This window comes from Somniosus microcephalus, chromosome 2, assembly GCF_052327205.1.
Source record: "Somniosus microcephalus isolate GS21.2 chromosome 2, FLI_Smic_1.0, whole genome shotgun sequence".
In the NCBI taxonomy this organism is placed as follows: domain Eukaryota; kingdom Metazoa; phylum Chordata; class Chondrichthyes; order Squaliformes; family Somniosidae; genus Somniosus; species Somniosus microcephalus.
This window is the reverse complement of record NC_140988.1, coordinates 320654037-320670737: the sequence shown is the minus strand read 5'-3', so window position 1 is coordinate 320670737 and position 16701 is coordinate 320654037. Positions and strand designations below refer to the sequence as shown.

Below are 16701 nucleotides of genomic sequence, written 5' to 3'. Positions count from 1 at the left end.
CGCTAAAGAAGAGCATGCTGCCAATGTTACAGTAAAGGAAGAGGGGTAGAGAAATTGGATAGGATACAAATAGATAAAGAGGAGGTACATAAATGGTTGGCAGTGCACAAAGTGGAAAAGTCCAGATGGGATGCATCCCAGGTTGTTGATGGATGTAAGAGTGGAAATAGCGGAGGCTTTGGCCACACTCTTTCAATCCTCCTTGAAATGGGAGCAGTGCCAGGGGACTGGAGGGTTGCAAATGTTACAGCCCTGTTCAAAAAAGGGGAGAGAGATAAATCTGGTGACTACAGGCCAGTCACCCAATGTGATGGGGCAACTTCTAGAGACCATGGGCTGGATTTTGCCAATGGGGAGCTTTTGGAGGCGGGACTCCCACTTGTCAGGTTTCAGTCCCGCCTCCATCAACTTCTGGCCAACCCACACTATTTTCCCTTGATTGACCTTGTTAAGCCTGCCCAGCGGGCTTAGCAGGCCAATTGAGGGAAAGCCGGTTACAGAGAACGTCAGCGTATGACAGATGAATTGTCATCGTTTGGCAGCTCTGTGAAGCTGTCAAAACACTGACATTCTCTGTAGTTTGATGAGTTCTTGAATTCAAGACCTCATCAAACCTCTTTCTTTTGCAGAAATTAGATGGTTGTTGCATTGGAGAATGCAACGGCCATCTGTCACCTCTGCCGCGGTGGTGCGAGACTCTCCGCATACCCACCGATTGAAGCCTGCAGGAAAAAACAAAGGTAAGTAAACTTTTTCTATCACTTTCCACTTACCTCACATACCTCTCTACACTTGCACCCAGCACTTACCTTCACAGCGCACTTTTGCACCCCCCGACCCCCGCAGACGCACTGCTCGCATCGGTGACCCTGGCGGGGTTCGGAACCTTCAGGAAGTCTGCACTTGTGTGGATAAAATGGGGATAATCCTCTTATCTGCCTGTTAACTACCTGTTAACAGGCAGATAAGTGGCACAAATCCCCTTCCCGCCTCCAAAGAGACGAGACCCGGTGCGTGTCGGCTACCCACCTCCTGGCAAGATGGCATGGAGGCGGGTTGGGCACCCGCCCCCAGATTCTGCCATTTTCCCGGCAGTCCCACCTCCATACCTGCCTCCCCAGGGCTGGCAAAATCGCGCCCCATAATCCAGGACAAAATTGATTGTCATTTGAAAGAACATGGGTTAATAAATGACAGCTAACATGGATTTGTTAAAGGCAAATTATGTCTGTCTAACAAAAAATGTTTGATGAAGTGCCACATAATAGACTTGTTAGCAAAATTGAAGCCCATGGGATAAAGGGGCAGTGCAGCGTCGATACAAAATTAGCTAACAGATAGAAAGCAGAGTGCAGTAATGAACGGTTGTTTTTCAGACTGGAGGGAAGTATACAGAGGTGTCTCCCAGGGGTTGGTATTGGGACCACAGCTCTTTTTGCTATATATGTGTGACCTGGACTTGGGTATAGGGGCATAATTTCAAAATTTGCAATGATACAATGCTTGGAAATGTAGTAAACATGTCTATCAAAATCTGTGATAAACTTCAATTCTATCGCTCTTTATATAACCACCATGCAGGACAGTCATTCACCTGTATAGTCTGAGTGTGTGAACCTTGTCATCCTTTAACATTTCATATTTAGGAAGTCCAAGAACCTTAATAAGCTGTTTGTCTCCTTTGTACCAGGTTACTTCTGGTTCTGGATTACCTGTATAGCAAATAAATAATTATAATATAATACTAAAAATATATACATACATGTCAACCTAGAAAACACTTAAAAGACACAGCCCCTAAAAAGCTGACAACTCTCAAAAAGCAACCAACACCTCAGATAATAAGCCTATAACCACGACCACTGCAGTGTGGTGACTGAATATGTTAAATTCTGTTTTTATTATATGGGATTCCAAGATTTTTGTGTGTTTTGGGATAATATTTATCAATTTGCTCTTTTTTGCCTGGTGAAAACCAAAGCCAAAAGACCTTTCTTACGACATGTGAAAACAAGTAGTTAAATCGAGAGTATAGTGGTACATAGCCTTATCGTAACTTAAGCTACAGGTATACCAAATATATCGATCAATTGTAATGAAGGAAAAACTAAAGTACACAAAAGTATTCTTTTTTGCAGCAGCAGATTTAGAAATATTTGAAAAGAGGCCTAAGCACTGAAGACACAAAATATACTTCCTATATGGGGTGTGACGCATGCTGCTTCAGCAAATCTTGATGTAATTTTCACACTCTTTTTGTGGATTTACCAGCATTTTAGAATTTACTGTAATTCTGCCTTTGAAGCCAACAATATTTTTTTCTGCAAAAGTTATAGATATTTTAACAACTAAAGTAAAGTGGTAGTTACAACTCACAACTGCCCCTTGATCTTTTTGTATTATTAGAAGGTAATAAGCAGCGAGTTTAATAGCTGATCAATTTAATAATGTAAATAACATATGCTGGATCCCGCATATGGGATGGAGGAAGTTCTTTTGTTGCATGCCTAGGAGTTCTGGACCATAAAATAGAAATGATTGAACATGTCTTATACAGCACAAATTTTATCTGTATTGAAGAAACACCAAAATGCCCTTCACCTCTTCTTAGTATAGCTCTAATGGACTAAGTCCAGGCTGAACTTGGCATCCACCAGAACCCCAGGAGGGTAATCGCTGACATGGACTGTTTGAGTTGAATGGCCTGTTTCCATGTTGTGGGACAAAAGGAGGGGGATACACAAAAGCATGGAGTGTTCATGGTGGAGGCATAAGACTTGGAAGTGATTGCAGAGATGGTAAGATCCATGATTCAGCCACATACCCCCATAGTTTATGGCTTCTCCACGTAGTTCATGAACCAGGAGATTGAAAGTCTCATTTAAAGTTGATGAAAGCAATTTAAGTGGATTCCCTGAGCTTCAGTGATGCTCTGTGATCTCTTATAAAGCCTGAACCTTCTCCGAAATATAGCATGTTCCTTTCTGACTACTTCAAAGCATCCAATAATGTGTGTCATAACAATCCAAGGAACCACTGATGTCAACGAAATTGGTGAGTAGTTTTCAGGTTCCCTCAGATTCTCTTTCTTGTGGCTAGAAACCACCAGTGCTCTGGACACTGAAGGTATTCATGTTTCAGACAGAATCCTATTCACCAGACTTAGAAGTTATTTGAAGAAAGTCGGTGGTTCTGAAACTTTTGTTCAAGACCATTGTTATTCCCCATCTTTTGCGTGGAGCAGCAATCAAACACTGATCATTAGTTGCATGTATCACGGCCCTGACTATATTTTAATTCCCTCTCTCCAGTGTATTTTATATCAGTCTCTACTACATATCATCCGTTGATACATTTTACATCACTCAGTCTCTCCAGTTCACTTTCCACAAGCAATCTCTACTATAAGATGGGTGACGACCATGGGCAATGTTGATATTTCCTCTTTCAAGAGATGTAGTTTCAGGAAGGATACTGTCTCCTCTCTTGTGAGCATAGTGTGCTACTTCATGTATGTAGAATGTGCTTCTGGATATTGGGCAGTAAAGGGGTCATGAGGTCTGCTTATGGGAGTGACCGATGACACTGAACCTGTGAGAATATATAGTGAAATGACTGAAAATTGTGACATTGGTGGCAATTTTGGTTGGATCTCTGAATGGCACATGTAGACCAAAGGTGATTTAAAACATTTAAAATGTAAAGTTACAGTAAGACAGAGTGAATGTTGACAATTGTGAAAGATTTAGACAAACAGACTGAGACATCTTGTTTAACTGCAGAAGAAAATGATGGGGAGTGGGCGTTCTGGTTCGAAATCTTGAAACAGGAGGCTGAGAAAAAAAACAAGAGTAATGTAGAGGCAGAAGAATGACATAAGCAGAAAGATAAAGAAAATCACATAGTTAAGGCCTGCAGCAGGAGGCAAGAGAAACTGCAGCAGAATGAAGCTAATGAGAAGGAGAGAGGGTATTTGCATAACTTTGAACTGGCAGAGAAAAGCATATTGGCAGTTGAGCTGGGGGAAATTATTTGCTCATAGTGGAGGGTTTAAACAGCAGTGAACACAACTTAAAAATTCAGAAGTTAGAAGGAAAAAGGTGTCAGGCAGAACCATTTCACCCAAAGGGCTATTGACATATGGAATAGGTTACAGAGAATGCCATTAGAAGGAATAGTATAAATGGGTTCAAGGGGCAACTAGATGTGATTCTGGAGACAGTATTTTCATGGAAAGAGTGTGAAACGGTGGGTTGGTTGAGTTGAGATTGGCTTTTTGGGCCTAATGTCCTTTTCTTGTTTATGTATTCTTAAAATATTTTGTTTAGTGATATATTTTATACTTTCTGAACAAAATGCTGATTTCAAGATTATGGGTAAGATATGAACATCCACAAACTAAGATAGTTAGAATTGGCTATTTTTAATAACCAAACTATTGTACCACTATAGTTTACACATGAAGAATAGCCACTTGATTAAGGTACCCTACCCCAGAAAGAGTCTGTGTATTTCAGGAGAGGAGAACATTCAGAAAAAAAAATCTGCAATATAATGTGTGTCCACGTGATCTTTGTGCCTGACTGTCAAGTCTGCTGAATTTGTAGTTTGTTTATTTTGCAATTATTCAATTCATTTAGAATCACTGTGATAACACAGGTTCATTTCCCTCAGGCTCTTAAAAGTTGCAAGAGTGAGAATGCCTTTATCTTAGCCGCCTGGACTTAATTTGAATCTTATCAGTAGAGTTAAAAGGATGATATTCTTGCCCATTACAATACCCAGTTCTCAAAGTATGGTCATTTCTAATAATTTTGCAGTTATTTTGATATCGCAGTAGGTCATTGTGTATCCTGCTCCCCAACAATGTTCATCCATATTTTTTGCAAAGCCACTGCTAAGACTTTTCCGAGTGGCAGGCAGTGACTAGTGTGGTACCGCAGGGATCGGTCCTTGGACCCCAGCTATTCACAATATATATTAATGATCTAGACAAGGGAACTAGATGTAATATCTCCAAATTTGCAGATGACACAAAGCTGGGTGGGCGTGTGTGCTGTGAGGAGGATGCCGAGAAACTCCAGTACGATTTGGACAGGTTGGGTGATTGGGCAAAAGCATGGCAGATGCAATATAGAAACATAGAGATAGGAACAGGAGTAGGCCATTCGGCCCTTCGAGCCTGCTCCGCCATTCAATGAGATCATGGCTGATCTTCGTCTGAGATCATAGCTGATCTTACCAGTTCAGTACCCCGTCCCCGCCTTTTCTCCGTAACCCTTAATCCCCTTAGCCTTCAGAAATATATCCAATTCTCTCTTGAAAATATTTATTGAATTAGCCTTCACAGCCCTCTGTGGCAGGGAATTCCACAGGCTCACCACTCTTTGAGTGAAGAAATTCTTCCTCATCTCTGTTTTAAATGATTTGCCTGCTATTTTTAGACTGTGGCCCCTGGTTCTGTGCTCCCCGGCCATTGGAAACATTCTCTCTGAATTCAGCCTGTCCAGGCCTGCCATAATTTTATATGTTTCGATGAGATCCCCTCTCAATCTTCTAAACTCCAGTGAGTACAAGCCCAAACTATTTAATCTCTCTTCGTAGGTCATTCCCGCCATTCCAGGTATCAGCCTGGTGAATCGCCGTTGCACTCTTTCCATGGCAAGAACATCCTTCCGCAGATGGGGCGACCAAAACTGTACACAATACTCCAGATGCGGTCTCACCAGCACCTTGTACAGCTGTAGTAAGGTATCCCTATTCCTATACTCGAATCCCCTTGATATGAAGGCCAACATACCATTTGCCTTCTTAATCGCCTGTTGCACCTGCATGCTCTCCTTCAGTGACTGGTGCACAAGAACACCCAGGTCCCTCTGCACTTCCCCATCTCCCAATCTATTGCCATTTAGATAATAATCTACCCTCCTGTTTTTACCCCCAAAGTGGATAACCTCGCATTTATCCACATTATAGTGCATCTGCCACGTATCCGCCCATTCCCCCAACCTGTCCAAATCGCACTGTAGCCTCCTGACATCCTCATCAGAGCCCACCCCTCCTCCTAGTTTAGTGTCGTCAGCGAATTTGGAAATATTGCATCCAATTCCCTGATCCAGATCATTTATATATATTGTGAACAGCTGGGGTCCCAGGACAGATCCTTGCGGCACCCCGCTGGTCACTGCCTGCCACTCCGAAAACGAGCCGTTTATTCCAACTCTCTGTTTTCTATCCGCCAGCCAGTTCTCTATCCACGTTAATACTTTGCCCCCAATCCCATGAGCCTTAATTTTGCATGATAATCTTTTGTGTGGAACCTTATCGAAGGCTTTCTGGAAGTCAAGGTACACCACATCCACTGGCTCTCCCCCATCTATTTTACCAGTTACTTCCTCAAAAAATTCCAGCAGATTAGTCAAACACGATTTACCCTTTGTAAATCCATGTTGACTCTGTCCGATCCTTTCCCCATTTGTCAAGTGCTCCGCTATTTTATCCTTAATAATGGACTCTAGCATTTTGCCCACAACCGATGTAAGGCTTACTGGTCTATAATTCCCTGCTTTCTCTCTACCCCCCTTTTTAAATATTGGGGTAACATTAGCTACCCTCCAATCCACGGGTACTGTTCCCGAGTCAATGGAGTTCCGGAAGATGATCCTTAGAGCATCTGCTATCTCCAGGGCCACCTCCTTAAGTACCCTAGGATGTAGTTTATCAGGCCCCGGGGATTTGTCGGCCTTCAGTCCCCTCAACTTACCCAACACCATATCCCTAGAGATACTAATTTCTGTCAGCTCCTCCCTCTCATTAGTCCCTATGTTTGCCAATATTCCTGGGAGGTTATTTGTGTCCTCCTTTGTGAATACAGAACCAAAGTATGAGTTTAATTGGTCTGCCATTTCCTTATTCTCCATTATATATTCTCCCGAATCGGACTGCAAGGGACCGACTTGGGATTTTACCAGTCTTTTCCTCCTGATATACCGATAAAAGCTTTTGCAGTCTGTCTTTATGTTTGCTGCAAGTTTACTTTCGTATTCTATTTTCCCCTTCCTGATTAATCCCTTTGTCCTCTTTTGCTGTATCCTGTACTGCCCCCAATCTTCCGGTCTGGTGCTTTTTTTTGCCAGTTGATATGCCCTTTTTTTTGATTTTATGCTGTCCCTAATTTCCCTCGTTATCCACGGTTGAGTCACCTTTTTAGGTTTATTTTTATGCCAAACCGGTATAAACATGTTCTGGAATTCTTCCATTCTATCTTTGAATGCTTGCCATTGTCTATCCACTGTCAATTCCCCCAGAAACACCACCCAATCAATCTTACCCAATTCCCGTCTCATACCCTCGTAATTCCCTTTATTTAAGTTCTGGACCTTAGTCTCTGATTCAATTTCCTCACTCTCCATCTCGACTGAGAGCTCGATCATATTATGATCGCTCTGACCCAAGGGGCCTCGTACAAGAAGATTGCTGATAAGTCCCTTCTCATTGCACAATACCCAGTCTAAAATGGCCTGATCTCGAGTCGGCTCCTCGACATATTGGTCCAGATAACCGTCCCGAAAACATTCCAGGAATTCCTCCTCCTCAGAATTTTTACTAATTTGGGTAGTCCAATCAATATGTAAATTAAAGTCACCCATGATGACAGCTGTGCTCTTATCGCACGCTTCTCTAATTTCCCTTTTTATGCCTTCCCTCACCTCCATATTACTATTTGGAGGCCTATATATCACACCCACTAACGTTTTCCTCCCCTTGCTATTTCTCATTTCTACCCATACAGATTCCGTTTCATCCGAGTTAATATCCTTCCTTTCCATTGCATTAATCCCCTCCTTTACCAGCAATGCTACCCCACCTCCCCTACCTTTTTGCCGATCCTTCCTAAATATTGTATATCCCTGGATGTTAAGTTCCCAGCCTTGCCCACCCTGCAGCCACGTTTCTGTAATCCCAATCAAATCATACTTGTTTACCTCTATTTCCACAACTAATTCATCCACCTTGTTCCTAATGCTTCTAGCATTAAGATACAAAGCCTTCAGGCTTGCTTTTTTCACACTCTCATTATGAATTAGTTTGGCCCTTTGTGTTTCTCTCCTTTGCTTATTGCTTCTCACCTTTCTACCATCTATTTCTGACTTCATATGACTTCCCTCTTTTCCACTACCTAGGTTCCCATCCCCCTGCCAAATTAGTTTAAATCCTCCCGAACCGCCCTAGAAAATATTACCCCGAGGACATCGGCTCCCTCACAGTTCAGGTGTAGACCGTCCCCTTGGTACAGGTCACTCCTCCCCAAGAATTGGTTCCAATGCCTCAAGAATTTAAATCCCTCTCCCTTGCACCACTGCTCAAGCCACGTATTTAGCTTATCTATCTTACTCTCTCTAAACTTATTAGCTCGTGGCACTGGTAGCAATCCAGAGATTACTACCTTTGAGGTCCTACTTTTCAATTTAGCTCCTAACTCCCTAAATTCAGCTTGTAGGACCTCCTCCCTCTTTTTACCTACATCGTTGGTACCTACATGTACCACGACAACTGGCTGATCCCCCTCCCCCTTCAGAATGCTCTGCACCCGCTCCGAGACATCCTTGACCCTTGCACCAGGGAGGCAACATACCATCTTGGAGTCTCGGTCTCGGCCACAGAAACTCCTATCTATCCCCCTTACAATTGAATCCCCTATCACTATAGCCCTATCCCTCTTTTTCCCGCCCTTCTGTGCAGCAGAGCCAGTCATGGTGCCCTGAACCTGGCTGCTGGTGCCTTCCCCTGATAAGTCATCTCCCCCAACAGTACCCAAAACGGTAAACCTGTTTTGGAGGGAGATGACCGCAGGTGACTCCTGCACTACCTTCCTGCCTTTACCCTGCCTTTTGGTCACCCATTTACTGTCTGAGCTAGCCTTTACCTGCGGTGTGACCAACTCACTGAATGTGCTATCCACAACATCCTCAGCATCGCGTATGCTCCAGAGTGAGTCCATTCGCAGCTCCACTTTGGTGGCAAAAACAGGAAGGCAGATTATTATCTGAATGGCAATAGATTGGGAGAAGGGGAAGTGCAACGAGACCTGGGTCGCTGAAGGTAAGCATGCAGGTGCAGCAGGCGGTTAAGAAGGCAAATGGTATGTTGGCCTTTGTAGTGAGAGGGTTTGAGTACAAGAACAAGGATGTCTTGCTGCAGTTGTACAGGGCCTTGGTGAGACCACATCTTGAGTATTGTGTGCAGTTTTGGTCGCCTTATCTGAGGAAGGATGTTCTTGCCATGGAAGGAGTTCAGCGAAGATTCATCAGGCTAATACCTGGGATGGCAGGAATGACGTATGAGGAGAGATTGGGACGATTGGGCTTGTACTCGCTGGAGTTTAGAAGAATGAGAGGGGATCTTATTGAAACTTATAAAATTCTGACAGGACTGGACAGACTAGATGCAGGAAGGATGTTCCAGATGGTCGGGGAGTCCAGAACCAGGGGTCACAGTCTAAGGATAAGGGGTAGGCCATTTAGGACAGAAATGAGGAGGAATTTCTTCACCCAGAGAGTGGTGAACCTGTGGAATTCTCTACCACAGAAGGTAGTAGAGGCCAATTCATTAAATATATTCAAGAAGGAGTTGGATATATTTCTTAAGGCTAAAGGGATCAAGGGGTATGGGGAGAAAGCAGGGACCGGGTACTGAAATTGGATGATCAGCCATGATTGCATTGAATGGCGGAGCAAGCTCGAGGGGCCGAATGGCCTACTCCTGCTCCTATGACTCCAAATTATAGAAAACATTCTCCTTAAGGATTATGGAATTTTATAAAGTGCAATGGCTAACCCATGATTCCCCCTCAGCGAGGAACATACAGTACAGATTGATTGCATTGTATAATGACATCAAAAGAGTTTGTATTATTTACCAGACACTGTGCAGGAGAGTTGGACATCAACGTTTTCAACCACTTTCTGTGACTTCAAGGTAGAGACAAAGCGAGGAGATGATTCTGCAACTAACTCTGCTGACATTTTGGAAAACTTGCCTAAAGGTAGAAAATGAACAACAGAACAAATAAAAAACAGTGCATTCCTGTTGAGATAGGATGCTAAAATTCACAGCAATGTCAGTTTCACACAATGGCCCAGAAATTCGGGTTGGGGGTTTCCCGCGGGTGCAAGCCCCCGACTTGCACTTACCTAGCGCGCCGGCCGTTGTGCTGTGGGCCCGCGTGGAATTCCGATCCGGGGCCTGGTCCAGCTGCCGGCGCACAGTGCTTGCGTATCCCAGGTGCGCAGTTAGTTCGATGCGTCCCCTGGGATCATGTGGGCCATGGAGAGCCAATTGGAGCAGGGAATGCTCCATTCATAAGATTGACAGGAAGAGCTGTCAAAACTTATAAATACTATGGCCCCGAAATAGCACTAAATCTTCAAATTTTTTTTTTTTAAATCACATTTTTTAAATAAACTATAAATTACATGAAATAACATTTTAAACAATTTAAATTTTTAAATTTTTTTTTTTAATTTTCTAACGGGGCTAAAAATAAACTTACCTTGCTTTAAAGTATTTAAAAATAATAAACCTGTGGAAAAAATGTTTTAATTTTAACTAATTCACCACTTACCTAACTTCTGCAGACTTACCCTCCCGGGAAAACCTGTAAAAAAAGCCTAAGTTCGATGCGCACGCGCAGCCTCTCCCACGCACGTGTTTGACCTCTGAACCCCTTCGTTCAGGGGAACGGAAGTGCCGGTTTCCCGCGCATGCGCAGTGCATGCAGGAAACCAGCACTTCCATTGGGCCTATGGGTGAGTACCCTGCGCGTACTCACCCGTGGAGACCCAAATTTCTGGGCCATTGTCCTCATATGTCTCTACCCTTTAAGTACCTATGCGATACATTTACTGCATGAATCTATAATAAAAGTCTGTTGTAATTTGATTGCAACAAAAAAGTTGAAAATTCACATACTTTACCACAGAATGTTTGGGGAGAAAGAGCAAGAAAACAATGGCCTCATCCATGCCTGTGTTACCTCCAGGCTCGACTATTCCAATGCTCTCCTGGCCAGCCTCCCATCGTCCACCCCTCCGTAAATTCAACTGATCCAAAGCTCTGCTGCCCATATCCTGACTCGTACCAAGTCCCATTCAACCATCACTCCTGTACTCGTTGACCTTCATTGGCTCCTAGTCCAGCAACGCCTCAAATTTTAAATTCTCATTCCTTGTGTTCAAATCGCTCCATGGCCTTGCCCTTCCCCATCTCTGTAACCTCCTCTAGGCCTACAACCCTCTGTGTTCCTCCAACTCTGGCCTCTATTAAGGGATTTAGCAGCTTTAAAAGGCTGGATAAATCCCCCAGGCCCGGATGAAATGTATCCCAGGCTGTTAAGCGAAGCAAAAGAGGGAAATAGCAGAGGCCCTGACCATCATTTTTCAATCCTCTCTGGCTTCAGGTGTGGTGCCGGAGGACTGCTAATGTGGTACCCTTGTTTAAAAAGGGAGAAAAAGGATAGACCGAGTAATTACAGGCCAGTCAGCCTAACCTCGGGTTGGTGGGGAAAATTATTGGAAAGAATTCTGAAGGACAGGATAAATCTTCATTTAGAAAGACATGGATTAATCAAGGATAGTCAGCACAGATTTGTTAAGGGAAGGTTGTGTCTGACAAACTTGATTGAATTTTTTGAGGAGGTAACAAGGAGGGTAGGTGAGGGTAGTGTATTTGATGTAGTGTATATGGACTTTAGCAAGGCTTTTGATAATGTTCCACATGGCAGATGGTAACGAAGTTAAAAGCCCATGGGATCCAGGGCAAAGTGTCAAGTTGGATTCAAAACTGGCTCGAAGACAGAGAAGCAGAGGGTAATGGTTAATGGGTGTTTTTGTGACTGGAAGGCTGTTTCCAGTGGGGTTCCGCAGGGCTCAGTACTAGGTCCCTTGCCTTTTGTGGTATATATCAACGATCTAGACTTGAATATAGGGGGTATGATTAAGAAGTTTGCAGATGATACTAAAATCGGATGTGTGTGTGATACTGAAGAAGGAAGCTGTAGACTGCAGGAAGATATCAATAAATTGGTTAGGTGGGCAGAACAGTGGCAAATGGAATTCAATCCAGAGAAGTGTGAGGTAATGCATTTGGGGAGGGCCAACAAGGAAAGGGAATACACATTAAATGGTAGGACACTGAGTAGTGTAGAGGGACAAATGGACCTTGGAGTGCATGTCCACAGATCCCTGAAGGTAGCAGGCCAAGTAGATAAGGTCGGTTAAGAAGGCATACGAATGCTTGTCTTTATTAGCTGTGGCATAGAATACAAGATCAGGGGGGTTATGCTTCAACTGTATAAAACATTAGTTAGGCCTCAACTAGAGTACTGCGTGCAGTTCTGGTCACCACATTACAGGAAAGATGTGATTGCACTAGAGAGGGTTCAGAGGAGATTTACAAGGATGTTGCTGGGAGTAGAGAATCTTAACTATGAGGAAAAGACTGGATAGGCTGGGTCTATTTTCCTTGGAACAGAGGAGGCTGAGGGAGAACTTATTGAGGTGTATAAAATTATGAGGGGCATAGATAAAGTGGATAGAAAGGACCCTATTTCCCTTAGCAGAGGGATCAAAAACCAGGGGGCACAGATTTAATTGGTGGAAGGTTTAGAGGGGATTTGAAAGGAAATTTCTTCACCCAGAGGGTTGTGGGGGTCTGGAACTCAGTGCCTGAAAGGGTGGTAGAGGCAGGAACCCTAACCACATTTAAAAAGTACTTGGATGTGCACTTGGGATGCTCTAACCTGCAGGGCTACGGACCAAGAGCTGGGAAGTGGGATTGGGCTGGATAGCTCTTTGTTGGCCGGCGGCGGACACGATGGGCCGAAATGGTCTCCTTCCATGCTGTAACTTTCTATGATTCTATGACTCTGTGATTCTTGCACATCCCCGATTTCCACCGCTCTTCGATTGATGGCTATGCCTTCAGCTATCCAGACCCTAGGTTCTGGAGTTCCCTCCCTCGGCCTCTCCGATTCTTCACCCCTCCGTTAAGATGCTCCTTAAAACCTACTACTTTAACCAAAATTTTGGTCACCTATCCTAATATCTCCTTATGCGGCTCAGTGTCAAATTCTATTTGATTGCGCTCCTGTGAAGCGCCTTGGGACATTTTACATTGTTACAGGCACAACATAAAGGCAAGTTGTTGTTGTTGCTCCCTTTCTGAAACAGCAATATAAGATGATAGAAAATATCTCAGTTCTGAATGACTGTACTAAAGTTGTCTAATATTGCAGTAGGTTGCAAAAAAGTTCAAAATTTCCAGCTGTGCAGCTTTTGGAAGAGAAAAACTCAACGATCGTGATGATTTGTTTTAAAGGAGCACCATGCTTGTTCCTGGAGCTTTGCACCATACTCAGCTCCTGGAAGAGGCAGGGGCTGGTTGCTCCAAGAATTCAGTTTCTGCTTTCACTATATTGGCCATTGTGAATGTTTGCACATTAACTGTGTTGTGGGTTATTTTTCATGAAGCACTTTTAACATTTATATATATATCTATATATATAAAATAGCTCTTCTGTCCTTCCGTCTGTCTGTCTGTATGTACTTTATACACCTCAAAAGTTATAGAGCGTACCTACACATGTGTTATATCAAAAGAAAGCTTATGATTCCGGAATGGTCACAAGCGTATTTACTTTTTGGTCAGACAAAAATTGTTCAGACGGTATCCAAAAAACGTTCAAATTCCTCTCATTATCCGCTCATTAGCATTGAGTGACGTGAAGGTTGACCAATCGTACAGTCGAGCGACACGACGGTTGACCAATCGCTGCGTCACGGGGGCGGGTTCATTGCGTGTGCGGGTGGGCCATCCTAGAGTTGAGTGACGTGATGATTGGCCAATCCTACAGTTGAGTGACCTGATGGTTGACCAATTGGTTGTGTGTGTGGGCGGGCCTAACCCTTCTGAGATGAGGTGAGTGGCCACCATCTTGATTCCTAACTCTTCATTGCTTTTTCCAACTTTCTGCGTGTTTATTTTCAAATCTACATTTCCAGCCAAAAAAAAGTTGCTTTTAAAACACAAATTGTTTTTTTAAAAAGTTAATTAATTTGTAAATCTTTTCTCTAACCTCATTCATTTTCCTACCTTTCACCGTTTTTGCAGGCCTCGAAGCCTCGGCCTCTGTTCCCCAACCACGCCTGAGCTAGGCACCTCCCGTCCCGCTCAACAAGCGGCCCCGCGATCGCTGCCATCTTTCTAAAGGCTGGCTGGGCGGGTCTGAGCCGAGCGTAGCCACCGCCGCCATCTTTCTAAAGGCTGGTGGGGGCGGCACGGAGCTTCGCAGAGCCATCGCCGGCGCTGGGCTCGGGTGCTTTGTGGCCCTGCGGCTCCGAACGGCGGCTACGGAGCTCGGGCTGACCGGGGCGCTCCGCTCCGCTGGGCCATGTCAGTGCGGATGCCCGAGGCCCCGGGGCCTAGCCTTCTCCAACCACCACGCCGGCAGCGCAACTCTCAACACTGGCAGAGGGGGAGAGGGTCTGCTGGCTCCCCCCCTCCCTTTCTCCCCCCTTCCCCCCTCCCCCCTCCTCCCTCCTTCCCTCCTCCTCCCCCCTCCCCCCTCCTTCCCCCCCCTTCCCCCCTCCTTCCCCCACCCTTCCCCCCCACCCCCCCCTTTCCCCCCCTCCCACACACCCCCTTCCCTCCCCCTCCCCCCTCCCCCCCTCCGCCCTCCCTCCCCCCCTTTCTCCCCATCCCTTTCCCCCACGACCCTTTCCCCTTTCTCTCCTCTCTCTCCTTCCCTCTCTCTCTCCTTCCCTCTGTCGCTGTCTCTCTCTCTCTCCCTCTCTCCCTCCCTCTCTCTCTCTCTCTCTACCTCCCAGTCGCCCTCTCTCCCCCATTCTCTCTCTCTCTCTCCCCCCCAGTCTCTCTCTCTTCCCCCAGTCGCTCTCTCTCTTCCCCCCAGTCTCTCTCTCTCTCTCTCTTCCAACAACAACATGCCCTCAAAAAACCCTCCGGCATCGCCGGGCACTCCAACTAGTCTTTATATATAAAAGAACTCTTCTGTCTGTCTGTCTGTCCTTCCGTCTGTATGTACTCTATACACTCAAAAGTTATAGAGCGTACCTACACGTGTGTTATATCAAAAGAAAGCTTATGATTCCGGAATGGTCATAAGCATATTTACTTTTTGGTCAGACAAAAATTGTTCAGACGGTATCCAAAAAACGTTCAAAAATTCCGCTCATTATCCACTCATTAGCATTGAGTGACGTGAAGGTTGACCATCGTACAGTCGAGCGACCTGACGGTTGACCAATCGCTGCGTCACAGGGGCGGGTTCATTGCGTGTGTGGGCAGGCCATCCTAGAGTTGAGTGACATGATGATTGACCAATCCTACAGTTGAGTGACCTGATGGTTGACCAATCGGTGCATCACGGGGGGCGTTTCATTGCGTGTGTGGGCGGGCCTAATCCTTCTGAGCTGAGGTGAGTGGCCGCCATCTTAATTCCTAACTCTTCATTTATTTTTTCCCATTTTCTGCGTGTTTATTTTCAAATATAGATTTCCAGCAAAAAAAAAGTTGCTTTTAAAACACAATTAAATTGTTTTAAAAAAAAGTAAATAATTTGTGAATATTTTTTCTACCTGATTAATTTTCCTACCTTTCACCCTCTTTTTTTCCTGTTGACTCGCTACCCTCCGCCGGGCGCCGCAACCTTCCAGGGTTACCCCGACTGCAGGACTCGAAGCCTCGGCGTCTCCTTCCCAGCCACGCCCGAGCTAGGCACCTCCCGTCCCGCTCAACAAGCGGCCCGCGATCGCCGCCATCTTTCTAAAGGCTGGCCGGGCGGGAATGAGCCGAGCATAGCCGCCGCACGCCATCTTTGTAAAGGCTGGCAGGGCGAGGCGGTACGGAGCTCCGCGGAGCCATCGCCGGCGCTGGGCTCGGGTGCTTTGTGGCCTGCGGCCAAATGGCGGCTGCGGAGCTCGGGCTGCCAGGGGCGCTGGGCCTCGGCTGGGCCATGTCAGTGCGGGGTGCCCGAGGCCACGGGGCCTAGCCTTTTCCAACCACCGGCAGCGCAACTCTCAACACTGGCAGAGGGGAGAGGGTCTGCTAGCTCCCCCACTCCCTTTCCCCCCCCTTCCCCTCCTTCTCCCACACCCTCCCCCCACACCCTCCCCCCTTCCCCCCCTTTCCTCCCCCCCCACACCCCCCTCACACCCCCTTTCCCCCTCCCCTCCTCCCCCCTCACACCACCCCTTTCCCCCATCTCCGCCTCACACCCCCTTCCCCCCCTCCCCCATCCTCTCTCCCCCCCTCCCTTCCCTTCCCCCACCCTCCACGCCCTCTTCCCCCCCTTTCCACCCCTTCTCCCCCCTCTCACCCCTCCTCCTCCCCCCTTCCCCCACACCCCCTTTCCTCCCCCACCCCCTTCCCACCCCCCTTCTTCCCCACCCCCTTCCCACCCCCCCTTCCTCCCCACCTCTTCCCTTCCCCCCCTTTCTCCCCCCCACCACCCCCCTTCCCTTTCCCCCCTTCCCCCTTCCCCTTCCCTTTCCCCCCCCACTCCCCCCCCCGCTCCCACCCCTTCCACCTTCCCTCCCCACCCTTCCCCACCCCCCCTTCCCCCACCCCCTTCCCCTTTCTCTCCTTCCCTCTCTCTCTCTATTCCCTCTCTCTCTCTCTCATTCC

General features: G+C 46.1%; 1 protein-coding gene across 1 annotated transcript in view; it reads right to left on the bottom strand.

The window, feature by feature from the left end:
- Nucleotides 1-16701, bottom strand: part of alpk2 (alpha-kinase 2) — an 85528-nt gene that overhangs the window by 56248 nt on the left and 12579 nt on the right. Inside the window, exons 2-3 of the mRNA XM_085974336.1 lie at nt 9920-10039; nt 1595-1712 (exon numbers count right to left, since the gene is read on the bottom strand). Coding sequence (XP_085830462.1) covers nt 1595-1712; nt 9920-10025 — 224 coding nt within the window. The 5' untranslated portion in view covers nt 10026-10039. The remainder of the gene's footprint in view (nt 1-1594; nt 1713-9919; nt 10040-16701) is intronic.